Genomic DNA, 22,042 nt, shown 5'->3' with positions numbered 1-22,042 from the left:
TCACAGGGCATCTTCACTACTTTACCCTGTACACGTGAATGCGGTGGCAACTACTCCACCATCTCATTCACACAGCCACCTTAATGCACGCCTGTTCACCAGGGCACAAGAAAATAATGACACATTGTGAGGTGGCAGACATGCCAGTAAGAATTTCATTCTACTCTTTACAAAAGGCAACACTGCTGCTGCTACTATGGCACAAACTTATGTCAGGGAACCAACCCCAGTGTGCCCAGTGTGAGAGAGATCCCAGCTGGCACAGGACAGGACAGGACAGGACAGGACAGGCGTCCAGCAGAAAACCTCCAGTCAGGAGGCACAAGGAAATGTGGGCTTGAGCAGCCAGGCAAGTCACAGCTCAGGCACTGGCATCTGTGCACACAAACGCAGTTCAATCTACAACCCCACTTCCAAAAAAGTTGGGACACTGAAAAATATAAATAAACACAGAATGCAGTGACTTACAAGTCATCTAAAACCCATATTTAACTGAAAATAGACCAAGGACTAGAAATCAAATGTTGAATCAGAAAAATGTTATTGTTTTATGAAAAATATACACTCATGTTGAATGTAATATTTCAAAAAAGTGGGGAAGAGGCAACAAAAGACAGGAAAAGTTGGGTAATGCTAAAAAAAAAACAGCTAAAGAGTGTAATTCTCTGTTTCAGCTTCGGAGATGTCTTTGTACTATTTTTAGATAGATAGATAGATAGATATGAAAGGCATTATATAACAGACAGACAGATAGATAGATAGATAGATAGATAATTCTGAAAAGCCTCCTTTTACCAGAGACTCACAGTGTCAGTGGGCGGTGATATGACACACACTTTCTCTCACACACACACACACACTCTCACACACACACACTCCCTCACACACACACACACACTCTCACACACACACACACTCTTACACACAGACACACACGCACACACACACACACACAGAGCTAGTTTTTAGGGTCTTTTTGTCATGTGGTCAGAGTAAAGTGATATTCTTACTTGCACATGCCACTCTACTGCTGCTGCTCTCCAGCGCTCTGATTAGCGAGCTACCTTACCTCGAAAAGTCGTCTTCCTTAACTGAAAAAATGACAGAACACATTTGTCATTAATAAACATAGTATTAAATTTACAATTATATTTTGTTTCTCTCTCCATTATTAAAAAAATATTTTAAAAGTTTCTGTAAAAAGCTCCATTTATAAATAAAGTTCTATCTAACTAACTATTCATCTAATACATGATATGGTTAAAGCTGGCCTAGCCACTCACCTCACCTGAGTGCCACGCGTCAGAGTTTCACTACTTGACTAAAAGTCAGGCTGGCACTTTGTATCCAGGTAGTTGTGTCAAAACAGGCATGAGCTCAATCTACAAAGACACTGGGGTAGTTTTATGTCGAATTGAGCCGCACTCACTCTAAACACCTTGGACAAATTATAGTCAAGTGTTTGCCTTTACAAGTAAAACGGTTGTGAACAGTATCATCTGATTTGTTCTCAAGAATGGCCATTTAATGCTCACACTGATCAATTTCTTCAGTCTGGACGGCCTACAATTTGTGTACACAGACGGTACGGTTTGCTCAGCATGGAAGAGGTCGGTGATTCAGAGCTGTCCTTCGGTGTCTGAGAACTGCTAAATGAGGGCATGTACTTGCCAAGAGAACACATTTAAATTACACACATTCAAACTACTTTAACTTAAGTAATGTGTAATGATAATCTGTCTAAACTGTCAATAGCCTCACGACCATCTGAAGATGATGAGGATGAGAAGTCACAGCCGCTGTCTGACAGAAGCCCCAACAGTGCATCAGTACGGTGTGTCTGGTGGTCTCAGTGTCAGTACCTGGCTGTCCAGTTGAATTAGCAGCCATTGATGAACAGCAAAATTTACATTCCGACCTCAGTACCTCTCATAGGATGCACAACAAAATGTCATAGATAGGAAATGAGAAATGATCACATTTTAGGCTTCCATTATAAGTTAGCTAATAACAGTCTTAAAATTTTATTAACTATGCTATTAAGAATAATAAATTATAGTTTGGTAGCACACTCTTGAAATGTGTTACTGTTCTCCATTTAAAGTTGTGGTAAAAAGCTTTATAACCCATTTTAGAACATACAGTTTTGTTAATAGTTGCATATAACAGACCCTTAAATTAGGCATTAGCAGAGACTTAATGTTTACAGGAATATATATATATATGAAAAAACATGACACCACAAAAACCAGACAAACAGGTTCACCAGTTTAATATTGTATAATCATTTAATGTCATTTCATGTTATGTGCAAAAATACACTAAACTAGTGTACCTTTCTTGTTACTGCAAAGTACGGCAGCATGGTCCTGTAAATGCCCGTTCAAATCTGACATCAGCGCCCCCTTTATATGTACAGACGTGTATACAGAGTACAAATGTGTGCGAGCGATTGAGCGAGCGTATGTGCGCAGAAAAGAGCTGCTATGTGCCAGATAATAGGAAATCAACTTTTAACAGCTTTACCACTCCAAGAGAGAAGCGTAGTGCCTACCAAGTCTACGTCCTGGTAATATCCACCTGATACATGTCACCTTTTTTTTATCAATATACACAAAATACTTTGTTTCCACAGTTCATCTTTAAGCTTTATGTAAATACACAAATTACTGTGCAATCCAAATGCATTATGATATATATCTCATTTATTCTGCAATATTTAGCAAAGACATCTTTAGCATTTTCAACACTGATAAATCTGCACAAATCCAACACTTCTTATATATTCATAATTAAATAAAAAACTTAATATGGCCTACGTACATAAAATACTATTTGGCTGGCTTTAACATTGCATATTTTATAACAATGTATCATGTTAGGAGAATATGCAGGCAAGGCTTTAAAAAGTACATGCATCGTTTGTCATTTGTAAAAGAGGCTTCAATAAGCAAAGAAAAACCCATCAGCAGAAGTTGAGGATAATCCCAAACATCAGAATGTTGATAACTAACAATAATCAAAATGAAGCCATAACCCACTCTTTTATATCGCCAATTTCATTTCTGCCAAACACAAATGCATCTTTAAAATTTTAATTTACTTTTAAGAGTTAAAATAGAACTGGAATGTTAGTGATGCTGCTTAAGGACATGGATATCAACAACTGATATTTGCTATTACCACTTATGGAAGAAAGTGCACATATTTAGAAAAGTGTCCAAAACTGTCATTAAATGTGTTGTAAGAAACAAATGTCACCAATGTAAAAGTAACAAGTAACTGCCATTGAGCCTTCTACTCCTCTTCTTCCTCCTCCTGCCCCATGGTTTCCACAATGAGCTCGGCAGTGCAGGTCACCTCCCCGAGACTGTTCACAGCCTTACATGTGTACTTGGCATCATCATCTACACAAACATCAGAAATGACCAAAGAGCAGTTGCCTTCTTCATCATAGTCAATCTGAAAGTGACGTGTTTCCTTGATTGGCTGGTTATCTTTGAACCACACTACTTCAGGGTCAGGATAGCCTGGGGAGATAAAATAAAAAATGGAACCTTCAAAACGTAACAACAGATAGCAGGTCACATTTAGCAAAATTGCAAATTACGAAAATGCCACCCTAAAAATCATCCATGTGAGCCTTCAGATCTGGGTAAAGAATCAGTAGGTAAGAAGTGATCACTTATGCATGCAAGAGTAACTGCACAGACTACAGCTCTGTCTTCATATCTTTTATATAATGGAGGCCAATGAAACCGGACCACCGCTTTGGTAGCACAACGTCCAGATTAGCTGAAGGGCACCACTCAAGAGCGGTCAGAATTGATTTTGTGTTGTCAAAAGTAGATGTCTCTGGTTCTTATGGCATTTTAACTCAATGACATACATAGTGACTCCTTTTGTCTGACTAAATTAACCAGGCTTTTTTTGTTTGTTCTTTTATTACAATTATTTAGGCCAGAGGTGGGCAAGTGCGGCCTTCGAGGTCTTTTTTTGTGGCCGTCATGAAGGTATCAGTGAAACAAGCGATTGTGGCCTTTTGACTTGTTCACATTAGCCGAAAATGTCCACCGAAACAAACAACATAAACGAACATTTGTTTGGTCTCCGCGTTCATACCTGATGGAATGGTCAATGACAGCTAACGAAATACAGCCAAACTGAATGCAAGTTATGCCAATAGCAGTCAAGCTAGATAGTTACTGCGGACAAGGTGCACGCACACTGTACATTTTCACGAGTACCGCTGTAATTATTTCCTGAAGTAACTAAAGAGGCCAATCAAATGGCACCGAAAAGGGTTAAAGTTCAGCATGCTTAAATTTCAACGAAAGTAGTCAGATCCATCAATTCCTCATCTGATAATTATCGTTGTGTTTTACTGGCCATATAATGCAGTTACCGCCGTCAAAGAAATCCAGACATGTAGACGATGAAAATCGACAGTTCAATAGTGAATGGGAGTTGGATTTCTTCATGTCAAACCAAGGAAACTCCATGATGTGTCTAAGATGCAAGACGCAAATAAGAACATTAAAGAGATCAAATGCAAAACAGCACTATGAGAGTTGTAAGTCACACATGAAGTATATCAATTTAAAAGATGAGGACAGAAAGCAAGCGTATGATTCCTTGCAAAAGAGCCATACAAAAGAAACATCCATGTTCACCAAATTCAAATCATCCTCTCACAATCCGGAAGCTGAGGCAACATTTCGAGTCGCCTTCAAATTGGGTGCTGCTGGAAAACCATATACTAATGTAGAGCTATTCAAATCATGCATGCTTGAAGTTGTTCAGTGTCTCGAACCATCTCAGCTTCAAAAATTTTAAGGTTTACCTCGATCACGAAGGACAATTGTGAGGCGCCAAGGTGAGATCGCAGTTGAGTTAAAAAATCAACTGAATAAAATATGTCAAGAGTCCAATACCTTGTATTCTGTAGTGTTGGATGAATCCTGCGATACAACAGATATGGCACAACTGCTTATTTTCATCAGAACAATGTCACCAACATTGGACATCCATGAAGAGTTGCTGTCCCTAATCAGTCTCAAATCAACAACAAAGGCACAAGATATTCTCACAGCATTTAACAACACTTGTGTAGAGAAGAAATTGGATCTAAAGAGACTTGTTGCTGTGTGTACAGATGGAGCTCCTGCAATGGTACGAACAACGGGCGGTTTTGTGACTCTACTTAAAAAACAAATTCACTCTCAATATCCAGAATCTCCCACATTATTGTCACTGCATTGTATTATACACTAACAAGCTCTATGTGCCAAGTCTGCAACCTTGAACACCACATTGGAAGACGCCGTTGGTGTTGAGCCCTCAATCATCGCCAGTTTAGAGAACTCCTCCAAAATGATGATTCAACTGAGAAAGAGGACATTTTATATTACTCAAACACTCGTTGGTTGTCAAGAGGATCTGTTATAAATAGAATTTATGAATTGCAAGGCACTATCAAAGAGTTCTATGCATCCAAAGGAGTGGTTTGTAAACTCGATGACATCAACTTTTGCATGAACCTGGCTTTTCTCAGCGATCTTTTGAGTGAACTCAACAGTCTGAATAAGCAACTCCAAGGCAGAAATCAAAGTGTCTGTGACCTCTGGTGGAGTATAAAAATTTTTCAGCGCAAGTTCAAATTGTTTCACGGCAAGTTTCAAAAGCAGCAGCTCTCCAAATTCTTTCCGTGTCTGAGTAATTTTGCCAGTAACAACCCATCTGTAAAAATACATTGTGACGAGTTCTGTGAAGTGCTCGGTTCACTAGTCGCTGAATTTGAGGCTCGATTCTCCGATATCCGTGTCAATGACAATGACTTACGGCAGGTTTCAGAGCCGCACCTGATGGAACCTGACAATGTGCCAGAGAAGTTCCAAATGGAATTGTTGGAACTTAGTGAAGATCCAAATGCTCAACACAAGGTATCCCAAAATTCCGTGGATTTGATTTCATTTTGGTGTGATGCTCACATCTACCCCATCCTGCGTGAACACGCTCGACGGGCGTTAACATGCTTTGGTAGCACGTACATTTGTGAATGTACGTTCTCTCATATGAAGTACATTAAAAATCGACACCACACAGTCCAGACAGATGACCATTTGGAAGCCCAGCTACATTTAAGAACAACAACTTTTTAGCCAAGTTTTAATGAATTGTCAACCAACAAACAGACTCAAAAAAGCTCATTGAAAATTACAGAATTAATTCATGTTATGGATTATTCTTACACTTTTACACACTTTGACGTCAGTATAAAGTTTAATAATAAATAATTAATAAAAGCATGCCTATATATGTTGTTAATGACTTCATAATGGTGCGGTCTTGTTCGAGTTAAAGCAGTCGTCAGTGGCCTTAGTGCAAATAAAGGTTGCCCGCCACTGATTTAGACCCACCCTTGGTCATATCTGAACAACCTAAAACTTTTTGGCAATGTGATGGAACACAAAAGTAAATGAAGAATTTAGAATTGTGACTTGAGATTTACTGTGATGACACCACCACCACCATCGGCCTTCTGACGTGCCCACAGGTCCAAGTAGGCTCCACCAGACTGAACGAGGAGGAGGTTTTGTTTCCCTTAAAATGTCAAGTGATAAACTAGTAAAAAGCAATGAATGTACTAACCTTCACTCTTATGAAAGGCATTTGTTGAAAGAATAAAAAACCGATAATCTTCTAGTGGTAACATTAATGTATACATTAAAATTGTACATATACGGTAACTCTTGTAACATCAGAAAACATAACTACAGGAAAATGAAGGTTTGATCAACAGTCTGACAGCAATTCAATATGGCTGGTGTAAATACATTATTGAATGTTTTCTGGCCCACAAACCTCTACTAAGAGTAACATGCACAATGAACCCAGCTTACAGCTTAAAGCAGGGGTGGTCCAGCTCCTGGCCTGGTGGGCCACAGTGGCTGCAGGTTTTCATTCTAAACCTTTTCACTGCTAATTAACTCTTTTTCTTCATTTTAATAGTCCTGTTTTTAAGTCCTCTGAATTCTTTTCTTCATTAAACGGCAGCCAAACAGAAATGAGATGTGAAACAAGCCAACGGATGACCAGCTAAATTGGAAGGTCAAACTCCAGCCAATCACTTAATAAGAAGCTGATTCTTGCTGTTAATTAAACCCGTTATTTAATTCCATGGCTTGTTGCTGCTCTCATTCTGTCATTCTGTTTTTTTACCGTCACCCTCGCAATGTTTTGGTGAGCAGAGAGATGAGCCTTACTGAGACCTTCGCCTTTCTTTATTTTTAGATATTGTGAGATGGACACAAGTGAGCTGGTCACGTGTTGGCCCGTTTTGTGTCTCCTTATTGTTTGGCTGCAAATTAAGGAAAAAGAAACAACTAAGGGGGTGGGGTCAAGTTAATTAGAATTAAGGCAAAAGAAGTTAATTAGCAGCCAAAACTGGTCACTGATGAAGATGATGGTTAGAATGAAAACCTACAGCCACTGTGGCCCTCCAGGACCGGAGTTCGACATCCCTGGCTTAAAGGCACTAGTTTTTCAATATGATGATTTTTATTGGTTTTATAAAATACATTTCAGCTACTGAATTACAGGTCAGTCAGACATATTGTCTTATGTATTCAAGTCAAATCAAAAGGCTTAGTTTTGATTTTATTGACTCTTTTCAGTAAGTCAAAATATCGTCTGACATGATGTAACACCAGTGCACGCAAGACATTTTGTTTGTGTGCACGTCTACTAAAGTTACACAATACACAGTTTGGGAGTTTCTTCCTAAATGCACAACTCACACATACACAATTCATCATCAAAAGGAGAGGTAATCCACATACAGTAAACCCCCAAAATTTGTGGGGGTTACGTTCCTAGAGAACCCACGAATTGTGAAAAAATGCGACTTTTGGATGTGGTTAAAAAAATGCCTATTTTTATAGTTTCAACCCTAAATACAGTATGGCCCCAATGCACTTTCATTTCGTTGCAAACTCAGCTTAATACATTACCCAAAAAATTACCCTAATACATTACCTAAAAACAGAATGTAAAGGTAAACCCGTATACTGTTCAGTACTGTTAGGTCTCCTGTGGTGCTAGAATGTAAAATATCGATGTTACCGCTATACGTACTGTAATTCATCCAAGCGTGTTTTCTTTGGTATGTGCTGTAATTGTCTTTGTTATAAGTAGAGTAAATACATAATTTCATTTAATTAAAATACAGTAAAATGTACGGGTACTTGCCAATGATGAATAATATTGATGATGATGATGAAGTAGCTGTGCAGTACGATACAGAGGATTTAAAACTCCTTGGGTGGCGCCGCTTCTTCAGGCAATTCAGGAGGAGTTGTATCTTTGTACAAGTCTTCTTCTGGTGGGGTCTTGTGTTGGCTTTTTTTTATAGGTTTCAGGAACATTGTGATAGGAAGTTGCTACATTGTCTCCTGTAGCAAACTGCTGGGACAATTTCCGTGCTTTCTCACGGGTGATGTTACCATCCAAGGGAATGTTCTTCCTGCAGTCGGTGATCCACAGTGCCAAGGCAGATTCCATCCTGACAATATTTTTATTCCTTACGGTCGTTACGTTTTTGGCACTATCACAGGAACTTACAGATACAGTACTCCAGATCACTGCTTCGTTCTTCTTAATGTAGCATACGGCGCTTTCATTAATGACATAGTGGCGCGCTACTGTGGCATAATGTTTTAGTTCCCGGAGCAAATCAGTAGTTCAATCTTCTCCTGGAGTGTTTTAAACTTTTTCTGGCACTTAGGCTGAGGGTGATTCAACGACATTGTGTGTGTTTATAAATAACAAAACAACAACAAAATGGAAAACACGAGGACACTCAGCTGGAGACACATCACAAAGCAGCAGTCAATCATCAGCAAGGAGAAATGAATAATGCTCTCGGATTGGCTACTTTCACCATCCCAAACCGCAGTGGTAAACCCACTCACCTGGAGACGCATCATATGGCAGCAGTCAATCAGCAGCAAGGAGAAATGAATAATGCTCTCAGATTGGCTACTTTCACTATCCCAAACCGCGTTTCCCTCAGCGGTTGCTTCCTGTTCACTCTACAGCACAGTATTGCCACGAAAAAGCCATAAAGAATTGCGGAGGATACTTGCGCTTTCCGCTAACAATTAATAGTTAGGTTGTAAGAAAAAGTCTGCAAACGACTCAGTCCGCAAACCCTGAACTGCGACTTTGCGGGGGGCTACTCTATATATGAGAATACGAGGGTTCAGAAACAAAAATAGTAACATACCCCTGAACACCCATGACAGTATGTGTATACAACTTTAATAAAGTATTAAAACAGTAGGTCTAATCTGTGACATTTACAGTAACAGAGGACTTTAATTAGCCACATCTAAAATGGAAAACCTCTACAGACACACACAACCTTGTGGAGTACAAGAACAGACGTTACATAAAAATAGTCAATGATTGTTTCTTAACTCAGTATGTCAAAACCCCAGTGAGAGAACAACATGTCTAGATTTAATATTCAGAGATCAAAGGTTATTGGTGTTCAACACAGTTATTACAGCACCTAGACTAGCTGACACACTCCTTACCCTTATCCTTGGTGTGCCTTCCATCCTTTGTGAACAGATACTGCATTTTCTAACAAACAGGCCTCAGTCTGTTATGCTGTGCTCCATTTGAAGTGGGAAGTCCGAATTTCTGAGTCCCTAATCAGGATTTTCAACTGGATTGCCTCCTTAAGTCGGATTTCCAACTCAGAAATTTGGGGCTGGTCTGTCAAGACTGAGTTTGTCTGACTTCACATTGTGATGTCAACCCAAAATGGAGACGTACACAGCAAAGTTTAGTGAAAGCTGTATTATTATATTGTTTATTAGCACTTCTGATTGTATGAGATACAAATGGACACTTGTACGCACAGTACTGTCTGATCTGTGGACATGTTGCTAAGTTGTTTGGATACACAAAACACAGTGTAATTGCATTGTTAATAAAACTGCTGTGTTTTCCAGAGGAAGCACAACAAAGGTTTTCCGAATATTTTACTGAAACACAATCACCTCTGGTGTGACGTCATTCCCATCTATAACATCCGAGGTAAATGGAACACAGCATTAGTATATGAATGGTAATCACTGGGGATTTGCAGGGCTGGGCACTAAGTCCTACGCTCTGTACTCTTTTTACTTATGACCATATCGTTAATCAGGAAAATACCAATATCGTTAAATTTCCTGACAATACCTCGGCCATTAGTCTAATTAATGGGGAGTACAAGTCTGCCCACAGGAGGTAGGTGGTGGATCCGGTGGCATAATGCCAGGTCAACAATCTCTCGGTAAATGTCAGTAAGACAAAAGAAATGTCTGTAGACCTACAGAGGAGGAGTGAACAGCACTGATCACTACACATTGGTGAAAGTGTTAACATCTTTAAATTCCTTAGAATGCACATGACTGAGGTCTCACACCACCACCACCCAGAAATCCCATCACAGTATCTGTACTTCCTGAGAAAGTTAAGGAAATCTGCAATGTCAGCACGAATTCATGGCAATTTCCACTGATGTACTATTAAGGGCATCCTGGCCAGTGCTATTAGAGTCCAGTTTGGGGACTGCGCTGTTCAGGACTAGCTAGCATCAATGACTGCAGGGTTATCAGGAGGGCCAGCAATATCATAAAGGACATTAGTCATCCACAACACAGTATATTCACACTTCTGTCATCAGGCAGATGTTACCAGAATATAAAATCCAGAACAAGACTTTGGATGAGTTTCTGTCCAAACCCATTAGGCTTTTGAATGTTTTTTGTCCATTGCCCTGTCTCCCAATGATACTAGTGTAGTCTTTTTTTGTTTATTATTTTTTGTTATTTATGTTATTGGTGGATAGCAGCACACACAGTAGTGTTTTACTCTACATATGAACATAAACTCTCTAAATGTCTAAAATCTAAATCTGGAGATACAGTAATAAGCTCTTTGGTGTTTTAGCAGAGAAAATACAGAGAAACTGAAACTTTTCAATTCAGTATTAGGGCAACCTTTAAGCAGAAGTGATAGAGTCTTCTAGGCATAAACATTAGCATGAAGTTCTAGGCATGTATAAGGCTGATTTAAATTTAAAGGTATGCTTCAAATTAGTTAAGATAAGTCAACCCCAAAACGAAACACTACAGATCAAGTCAAAGACTCTCAGGTGACCAGTAAAGAATTACGAAAGAAACGACAGAAAAAAAACATAGCCGTTGTCACACACGTGCACTTGGAATTGGGAAATAGTTTACCAAAATGTAAATAGAGAGAGATGGTGCAGAAAATTCAAAAATCAGCTCTAAGAGCTTACAGTATCTCAGTGGTTAGAAAACAGTCCAGGGACGTGGGGACTTGCAGTTTGTTAAGAGCAGTCGGGAGGAAAGAAAGCAGCAATTGCAGTATTATTGATAATGGGTAAGTTTGGTATTTTTCAAGCCAAAGTACATTTTTTCACAAGCAAAGCACACATTAACTTGCGACCAACAATTTGCCTTCTAAATGAAAGCATTTTTTTTTTTTTTAAATTAAAAAAAAAATACTGCGCCTGTTTTTGGACTTTAAAATGCGGCCTTGAGGTGCAAATCGAATACTAATGTTCCTGACTCCAAAAAAAAGAAACTGGCAAAACAAACGAGGAGGTTTCATCAATTTAGACTTTTTAAGCAAGCATATTTTATATAATACGATCTAAAATGAGCTTACATAAATATTCAAACATATTTTTGTCTAAGAGCATGAAAAAAAGAAGAGCCAAGGGATTTGAACTTTAAAAGCTTCAGGTTTTAAAGGCAAAACTACCTTTCATGCTGTCAAACAGCTTCTTAGTTTCTGTGATTTTATTTCAATGGAATGTACAAAGAGAAATGATCTTGGGTTACTTTTCCCTGATAAATTAGTGGAATTTTTATTTTTAGAAACAATAATTCTTCTAGTTGTACAAAAGCATTTCCACCTAAATGAAGAGACAGTTACAAAAAGAACTGGATTCATGGTTAACTCTGACCTAAAAATACTGAATTGAACAGTCTAAACTTCCATCAAAAGAAGTCACTGAACAACAGAAAGTCTAAAATGAAGCCCCTTTAATCTAAAAGAACTTTACAAAAATTTTACACACACCTTCGATCTTGCAGTCAAACCTGGCGGCACTGCCTTCAATGACCTCCACATCTTTTATGACTTTGGTAAAGTACGGCTTTACATGTGCGCTCTCTTCATCCAGGGCCTCAAGGAGATGCTTCGTTGCATCATCTGGAAATGAAATAAATAAAATAAACCTGGAGAGACAAAACTAAAATTAACTTGTAAGCTGCTAGAAAGTTTCACCCAGGCCATGTAGAGAACTAATGAACTCTTTATTATTAGTAAACAAATCAGAGCAGTATAACGTGTACAATAACAAAGAATAAACATTTATGTCTCTTTATTATCTTCTGACCTACTGTGAAGGTGTCGTTACTGTGCTTGTGCCTCCACAACTCAGAAGTGGATTAAGTGGCTATGAACATGAAGAGATAAATGGATACGCAATGACCCGTCAAACAACTGGGAGTGCGCTGAGCACCAACTGCCTGCACCGTAATGTAAATGCAGGAATAAATCTGGTAAGACAAAAATGTACGTTTAACTGTGCAATCACAGTGACCATGAACTAGGACTTGGATTTTTTTTTTTAAGAATCAAATCCACTAAAGAACTATTTCCAAGACACACAACTCTAAATTAAATGTGTTCGGGCAAAGGCCTGCTGATGTCACTCTGACTTGACTCTTTTCCAGACTGCATTATCAAAAATAATTAATAGAAAATTTAAATGAAATCTTTGCTTATAAATTTGGCAAATTGCAGTCCACTGAAAGGATCTTTAAAAATAAGCCTAAAATCCTTTCCCCTTTAAACTAATCTACAGTATGTCCATATTTTAAATTATTGTACTATGGAACAGGAGTTCAATTTATTTCTTGTGGAGAACTCTTCATTGAGTAAATAATAAAATAACACTAAACTATTAAACCAAACATTTATAGTGAGATGCAGGAGGACAGTCAAGCTCATAGATTTAACAACAAAAGGAACCCATTCATCACATTTGGAAAGAAAATCAAAGCTAGCTGGTGAAGTGAATGGTAGGTTAATTTGAATTCCCAGCCTTTCCCTGCTTTCTGTTTGTATCTTACAGTTTGTATTTCAATTCATTAACTGCATGTTGTTGTTGTGTTGCTGTGCAGGTTTAAACAACCTCAAGATTAAGATAAAAACCAGGAGACTTCTGACCTGCCATTTCATGCTTTTCTGAGACAGTCGGACTTGTCGGCGAGTTCCCCTTCTTTGCACTGAGCCCCGAAATCATTGCCATGGATGACAGCCTTCCAATTGCCCTTACAGCATGCCCTGTTTTCTGAGAAAGAAAATGCTGAAACTGTTAACTTGTGTTCGATTTCCATTACAGTGTTTAGATTAAAAATGGCACCGATTTTGACAATTCAATTTTAAACCACAATATAGTATAGCATTTTTAGATGAGCATCAGAAATAATGCAATGTACTTAAACTAAGTGAAACTAAAGAACTACAACAATTGAAAGTTACAGCCCGATATTCCTCATTTTGACTAAAAACAAGACTTTCTGGTAGGTAAAGTTGTGATTACCTGCCACTTCCTACGAAGGAGGTATTTCTTCATTCTTTCCTTTGATAGTTGCTTAACTTCCATGTTTTTTGTGTCTTTTTGTAGCCATGGATGCTGAAGGCATTGGCTGCATGTTAAACGACGCCTAGTTTGAAACAAAAATGTTGCACTGAAGCGGCAATATAAATCATAGGGCAGTGGGAAAAAAATCTGCAATTCAAATGCTAGAAAATAATATTTTAGTTATTCACATGCCATGCTTTTATTATGCCTTATCAAGATATATATATCCCTGCCATAATGATGTAAAATAGACAAATAACAATAAAGTCATCTTTTTGTTTTTAGTTTTAAATATACATTTTAATCCATCCATTTTCCAAAACATTTAATATTATTTTAGGATATGTGAATCCATAACCTTACCTGGCAAAGTAGAATCTAATTCTGGACAATTAAAGATTTTAATTACATATATGCATTAATAAACTAAAATGTACGCATATACTTCATCACACACGACCTTATCTGTGACTCATGTTTCAAATTACCGATAAGATCTCTGAGCCCTCCAAAGATCAATACCTCCATTATCTGAACAGCTTTAGGCCCACGTCTAGGCCCAGACTATCCTGGCAGCACTCGGCCCTTGTCAGAACACAAATCCATCACAAGGTTCACTTCCATTTACTACTGGTCAAAGATTTTACAACATCCCCATTTTTGCAGTTTTTATTGAAATGTAAGCAGTTCAAGTCCAGTAGATCACCTGAAATGGTATAACGGTATGCAGTGTACTGCCAGAGGTTAAAAAACTATGTTAAGATTGGCAAAAATGTGATTTTCAGAGTTATATAAAAAGGCCTTTTTCAAAGAACAAGTAATGGGTTAACAACTTACAGCCGCAACAAAAGTTAATTAAGTCTTGGAAGTTGATTCAAACAATTCCTACAGGTATCCCGACTTTTGTTGATTACTTACAATCCCTCTTCTGTACAAAAGCAGTGCAGGAAATAACTGTGCTGCCTCACCCTCAGAAGCATGATTTGGACAACACTGTGCTGAATTATTGCTATCATAACATCAAGAAAATTAGCAAAGAACGACAGACCATTATAGTTTTTTTACAGTGGATGTCTTTCCTTTAGAGAAATTGCTAAGAAAGCCAAGGTGACAGTGAGTCAAGTTTCATACATCAGCTTTTATAGTAGATATGAACAGCTGTCCAGTATCTGCATCTCCAACATTTTTTGTTCTAAAGTAGGCTTTCATTTTAGAGTACATTGAGACTGGTGGTGGTTCCTGTCCCAGGCAAGCCTCTTTCTCTTATTTTGCAATGACCACTCGACTTGTCAAAGCTGCAGCTTGAATGTAAGACTTGTTTACTTCAACCACTGTCCTGTGAGATGTCCATCGCGCAGGGGTTGACTCTTGTAAACTTGACTTTCAAATTTTCTTGTGGCTTTAGGTTTGCCAGATCTGTTCCTGTCAAAGTTTCCAAGTTCCTTTTGCTGGTGTAAGAAACTCTACTCACTGACACAGAGGGTTCTTTGCAATTTCACTAAAGGAAAGACACTTTGGGACACCCGTAGAAATTATTTAATTTACTTAAATTTGTACTGCGGCAGAAAAGCTGCACATTGTTAACCTAATACCTGATCCCTGAAAAAGGCTTTTGTACAACTCTGAAGATGACTTTTTTTTTTTTTTGGTTACCTACATTTTTTTGTTAACCTTTGGCCATAGGTGGGTCAGGCATATGAACAAATATGATGTAAATACACATTCAAATAAGTTTCTTTTTTTAGGTCAGATTTACATTTGAACTCTTTGTTTATTTGCCTGATAAAATCTCTAGTAAGATCAGAGAGACAACTATTTTTAAATGAACACAAATGCATACATTTTATAGGTCAAAGGTTAATGCCTTAACATCTTAAAAGTTAAAGAAGTGTTGAGGTACAGTGTCTCAAAGATAACAGTCTTTAAATGCCTCACCACCGTGTCATCAGCAGTGGACAGATGACCTGTATGTGGTAAGATAAGTACATGGTAGGTAAGTGAGTGACGTCACGAGAAGGGGGTTTCAGATGCTTAAGCCCCCGATTTACGTTTGATTCTTATCCTCCCCCTACACTGAAAATAATGCACATCTACATATTCCAAATCCCAAACCCAGCTCTTCAATGTTATAAACACATATCAACGAGTTTGAAACTCCAAGGTGACAAGTCCTCATTCTGCCCCTGCTCCTTGATTTTATACACATTTATTATTGCATTTGAAGCTGCAAAGGGGATTACCCCCCCACCCCATGCTCCATTATGTTATATATATTTATCAACACACATGTAACATAAAATCTTAGAAACGCCCCAATGCAAGTACAAGGATATACTTTCGTAATTATAAACACTAAATTTCTAAGCATACAGTAAATGTAACATTTCATTTTCATTTGCAGACAGCTAGTAACAGTTGAGTGACATTGTTTACACTTACTTCATATCTTTTTTTAATAAGCTGCTAATAAAGTTCTTGGCATCATCTGAGATTTCATCAAAAGCTTCATCATCAAAATCCCAAGTTGCTGAGGTAACATTGGCTAAGGTTTCATTATCATTGTCACCCATAAAAGGAGACAGTCCACTTACACTGCACAAAAAAAAGGAAAATCATTTCATAATAATTAGTAGATTATTATGTGTCTCAAAAAATATATGGGTACACAGGATTTAAAAAATGCACATATAAATAATGTGCAGTATTTTGCACTAAAGAGCTCAAAAGGTGTTAGTAAGTTAGTAGCAATATGTGTAGAATGAGGTTAATGGAAGTGCAGCACAGACATGGCTAGAATGAATGGCAGACAGAGTGAAGTTTTCTGAAGAGTAGCAAACGGGTTAAGGTCTCATGGTGACTGAGCAAACATATCAACTGCTGAGGGGTTAACAAACAGCTGCAGAGAACCCAAGGACTATATAAATTATGGAAATGCACCATATGAAATAATTATATTGCCGACTTGTACATTTCAACTGTAGTTTTATAAAAATGAAGGCCAGTTTTATTTCTTTATGTAAATAAGATTATGTACGAGGCCTTAGGACTCATAATAGTTCAAGCCAGCTGTTCTACTCTGTCATTGTCTTCAGCACTTTACACATCTAGGGAAGCCTCAACAAATGTTTGTTGCACAAATGGAGTTTAAAATAGCTCCTCTCTTGGGTTTAAACTAGGTAGTACCAAAAGTCCAACTACAGTGGCATGTTAATAATTGTCAAGGAAGGGGGAAAAAAAAACTCATTTTAACTTACTCTCATTTTACATTCACATCAAAAGCTTTATTTATAAGTGAGCATTTCAGATTCATCCAGTTATATAATTTCTTCTTTTTAATCACCAACCAGGGAATAGAAGTGATAATCTGTGCTGGCTACTGATTGCATTTTAAAATAATTCCAACTCGAACAAACGTAACCATAAATATAGGATGGATTTTCTGATAGTATGATCATTTCAGCAGTTGATCTCAAAGCATCCTTATGATAACTGATACACACACACAGATGCATGACTAATGATACAAATAGGGACAGCTGTATCTGGGGAAAGACATCGGTGATAGGTGGGATGGTTTAGTATGTGACTGTAATCAGTTCCTTTTGCAAAAGTTTATCACTCAAAACGCACATAAGGATTACTTTCAATAAGCACAACAAGCTGTAAAGCAATTGCAGCAGAAAACTGTACATCCTAGACTGCTGACCAACAGGAATAAAAATAAAAAGCTGGCCAACATATTTTGTATGAATTTGATGCATCTACATTTGGAAAGTTTGTTGTAGAGTAAATCAAAAGTACTGCACTGTTCTAGTATTGCTTTATTAAGTCATTGAATATTTATATAGCGCTCTTCACAGAGTACCGGCTCAGAATGGAGTAACATTTTTAAAGGTAATTATAAACTATAGGTTTTCCACATACATAAACAAATTAAATGCAGATCAGGTTAAACACACAGTAAAAAAAATGAATTTGATTAGTACTTAAAGGTTCCTAACACCATGTCTTTTAATATTATTGACATATGGACAGTTGATAATGGAGGAGAAAAACAAACAAAATCTCATGTAAATGTATAGCTTTACTTTGCTTATAGCATGGTATTTTTCTCTCTGCATGGCATGAATGATCCTTACATATAAATAAGCGAGTTAATTCACCTTTTAATTTGCTCTGAATATGGCCAATCACTTTATCAGCATATCCCTGGACTGCCGGTGACAGTCAGGTAAGGCACACTGAGGTGTCATGTCATTTTACACAGAAGTACTGTAACATGGAAACTCCCATCCCATATCCTACTGATTTTGATAAGCTAATAGACTAGTAGGTACCAAGGTTATTATAGTTTTGCCTTTTTATATTACTTTTTATTCCTATATTATTTCTGATTTTTCATGGAAATTCAGTTTAGTTTTCCTACATCGTGTGTGTGTGTGTATATATATATAAAAAAAAAATATATATATATATATATATATATATATATATATATATATATATATATATATATATATATATATATATATACACACACACATATCATGCTGTCACTGTCAGCTCCTGAAGAACTGTCATTATTATCATACAGTAAATTGCTTTCTTTGTCACACGCTTTAAGTGCCGGTATACAGCTTTCTTGATGTCTGCCAAAAACAATTTGACTAGAAAAAAGTGTAAATGCCATGAAGATCAATAGGGTCAAGCAGTCTTATAAATGGACCAAGTCCCAGAACTTATTAGGTGGTATCACTAGCCCTTCCGTTTTTATTTCCTAATTTTCTTGTGTTATTTTTTTTTTTTTCTACTGCACTTTCCATTCATTGTTATTGTCTATGGCATATAATCAACTACAACAGGTGACTTAGAATGTTCAGGGGACACATACACTACTTTATATTTGAAACCAAGCAAAGTGGAACAAGGTACATAGTTCATTAGAAGCAACCATCTATGATAGCAAGTTTGGTTTGCCAGTTATTAAGATGAGTGGACGACAAACAAGTAAACAACAACCAAGACCACACAAATGAGTGATTGAAGAATTGTTCATCAGATGCCACAGGCATCAAGCCTAGGTGAGAGATGAATGACCAGAAGCCATGAGGACAACACTACTTCTAGAAAGTTGATTCTGTTCATCTGGACATAGTTTTTTTCCAATATGTTACATCACTCATCGAAGTGACTTCCTCAGTCTCAGTCAACTGCAGGTTTCACCGACCTTGTAAACAGTACCTTGGCCTAATGAACAAACTAGCACCATTAACTAACAATGGGCCGTGTGATCAATGATATGCAAATTGTCCATAGATCAATGGCCATGAGTACCATTCACAGAGAGTTGGGGAATGGCTGCAATCACCGCATTGTAAGATGGTGAAAGATGTACCCTGGAATAGGCTCCATCATCCCCACGACCCTGCTCAGGATAAAGATGGATATCTCACACTGCTATACTTTACCATAGATGAGACTTTATGGGTAAAGCAGGTCATTTCCTCCCATAGTATACAGTATCCTCTAGTGATTTTGACTCACCAGCATATGGCTTATGAATGTCCCGCAATTTTTTTTTTGGACATGGTGTTAACACATCCCCTCATTACACTGAGGTGTGCCTTCTTTGTTTTGTTTTGTTTTTTTTACACTAATTTCATAGAGCACCATCCAAACAGCAAGTAAAATGCAAATGACACACACCTCCTTTCCATTCACTGATAGGCTATGACATGTGAAGTGATTTGGTGACCACCACGTTCTCTTCACAGTTCCACAGTTTGCTGTGCTGCATGGCTATTGCCATTACAGATTTTGTGTGCTGTGATGAGGATTCTCTGGCAAAAGAGTGAACTAGACCTGCAGCAAGTAATGTTAATAAAACAGGCAGGACAGCTGGTATCCTTTGTCATAGTGAGGAAAGCAGCTTGTATTGAACATGGTTGATTGCTGGCTTTTAACTTATTGATTCCTGGTAAGATCATCGATTGCAAGGAACTGTGCACCTGTAACTGCTCTCCCTAAGTCAAGACACTCCACTAAGCGAGCAAGCAAGGGCAATAACTCAGAAAGTCAAAGTTCAAGGTGTGCCACTGCTTGCCATGGTATTCCCTTGGTTATAGAAAGCTGGAAGCTGAAGCTCTGCCTACTCAGTATCCTTGCATGTGGTAATGTTTCTGGGACAGCTGTGATACAAACACTAACGGTACTGCACAATTAGGGTGCTGTACAATACAGACTTCTGTCAACCTATTTTACAGCCTCAATTGTAACTATGCAGTATGAAACTGGTGACTACAATTAACTCGCCTTTCTATGTCAACTGCTGATGCAAAGAGCAGAGTGTATGTCTACGAGGAGGTTACTTTAACTCGACATAGCAATCTGAACACAGCAAGTGATGGGCTTTCGTATACAGTTTATCTTGCGGCCTTGTCTGCAATGCATCAAATAACTACTGACAGGACAGAAGAGTGAAGACTTATTGAAAAATGTGCCATGCAAGTGGATGTCTGTTTATTTATAAAGCTCACCATGACAGCAACCTCAGCCTGTACATGTGTTGTTATCGGACTATCAACATGGTTACTTGATTCAACATACTTGTGAGGAAATAGTAGAAATAGAGTTTCTTACACTTAATATTAAGTAGCTGGTTCTGTTTCAACATAGTAGTGTTCCTTTAAGGAAACCTGAACGTTTCACATAAAAAATTAATACTTAAGACGCTGCGGGACTAAAGCTATTTGAAATGATAGGGGAGACCACACCATCCATCAGACTCATTTGCTTAGTTAATAAGAAAGGTGCCCGATATCTCATCCAGATGTGTTTTAAAAGCTCTTGCCCTGCCAACATTAACAACTAACTGTACACGATTTGGTAGTTTGTTTTGATGTCACACAATCCTTAGTCTGAAGTAATTCTTCTTGGATTTTGTCTTGAATGCACTTCCTCTTTAATTGCCATTTGCATCCTCAAGGAATGTGATTCACTACTTAACTTTGTGCTAATTGCTTGCTTTTTCCCTTAAAAGCTCTCCCTAAAATCCATAGAAACATTAAAAAAAATATATATATAGCAAAAATAGCAACAAGCCCAAGCAGATTTCTTCCCACACGGAAACTCTCATAAATTAAGTAGACCAACTGTCCATCTGGTTGAATTGATGTTGCATAATTTTATGAGAAAGACTGAGATTGAGCAGGGTCCATTTCAAAAGGAAAAAAAAAAACATTTCTGCATACCCAGGGAGTAACTTTTACTGTCAAAACTACACAAGTAGTTTAAAAAAAATGCTGAATATTTCCTGTTTATTTGTAGAACCTACAGCCTGGTACCAATCATATGATTTTCATTTGGATTTTGAAAATAAACTAAAACAAATTCTGTAAATGCATTGGTACTTGTCTGTAATGAAAAAGAGATTTACAAGTAAGTTGTCACTGTTATGGTTAATAGGGGCATTATTACCACTGACGGCATACAGTAATTACCGAGTATAGGTACCTTACATTGAAACTGCTGTCTTCACGATATGTCATATTTGCAACTTTTACAGAGATTTTCACTTGTAGCCTTGTACTTATGACAGACGGTTGTCAGCAAGAGTGAAAGAGAAGGTCTATAAGATGGTAGTGAGACCAGCTATGTTATATGGGCTGGAGACGGTGGCACTGACCAGAAAGCAGGAAACAGAGCTGGAAGTGGCAGAGTTAAAGATGTTAAGATTTACACTGAGTGTGACAAGGATGGATAGGATTAGAAATGAGTACATTAGAGGGTCAGCTCAAGTTGGACGGTTGGGAGACAAAGTCAGAGAGGTGAGATTGCATGTGCAGAGGAGAGATGCTGGGTATATTGGGAGAAAGATGATAAGGATAGAGCTGACAGGGAAGACGAAAAGAGGAAGACCTAAGAGAAGATTTATGGATGTGGTGAGAGAGGACATACAGATGGTGGGTGTAACAGAACAAGATACAGAGGACAGAAAGATATGGAAGAAGATGATCCGCTGTGGCAACCCCTAACGGGAGCAACCGAAAGAAGAAGAAGAAGCAGCCTTTATTTACATCATTTTAGTGAGCTCGGGCAGTTAGTGTCATGCTCCTGTGAAGGCCAGTCACATAATGTGACATACCCAGCATCTCATGATTCGCTCAAATTTATTTTTTCTTTTGTAGTAGGGGTGTGCCCTGTGTGCATAAGGGACGTCAACTAATGGATGTTCAGCTGAATGTACGGTGCATATAATGCAGCGACAAGGAATAAGAAACACAGTTGTTTTGTACATCACAA

The 22,042-nt window shown here is 37.9% G+C and overlaps 1 protein-coding gene across 2 annotated transcripts in view; it reads right to left on the bottom strand.

Moving 5' to 3' along the window:
* Window positions 1-2,255: 2,255 nt before the first annotated feature.
* Window positions 2,256-22,042, bottom strand: part of mylka (myosin, light chain kinase a) — a 272,709-nt gene continuing 252,922 nt past the window's right edge. For both annotated transcript variants that reach the window (XM_039757417.1, XM_039757418.1), the window contains 5 exons: window positions 16,181-16,333; window positions 13,700-13,823; window positions 13,324-13,447; window positions 12,169-12,300; window positions 2,256-3,530 (listed from right to left, as the gene is read on the bottom strand). In XM_039757417.1, coding sequence (XP_039613351.1) covers window positions 3,298-3,530; window positions 12,169-12,300; window positions 13,324-13,447; window positions 13,700-13,823; window positions 16,181-16,333 — 766 coding nt within the window. In that variant the 3' untranslated portion in view covers window positions 2,256-3,297. The remainder of the gene's footprint in view (window positions 3,531-12,168; window positions 12,301-13,323; window positions 13,448-13,699; window positions 13,824-16,180; window positions 16,334-22,042) is intronic.

The sequence above is a fragment of the Polypterus senegalus genome, chromosome 6 (genome assembly GCF_016835505.1).
Source record: "Polypterus senegalus isolate Bchr_013 chromosome 6, ASM1683550v1, whole genome shotgun sequence".
NCBI classification, from domain to species: domain Eukaryota; kingdom Metazoa; phylum Chordata; class Cladistia; order Polypteriformes; family Polypteridae; genus Polypterus; species Polypterus senegalus.
This window is presented reverse-complemented; position numbering and strand designations above follow the sequence as displayed.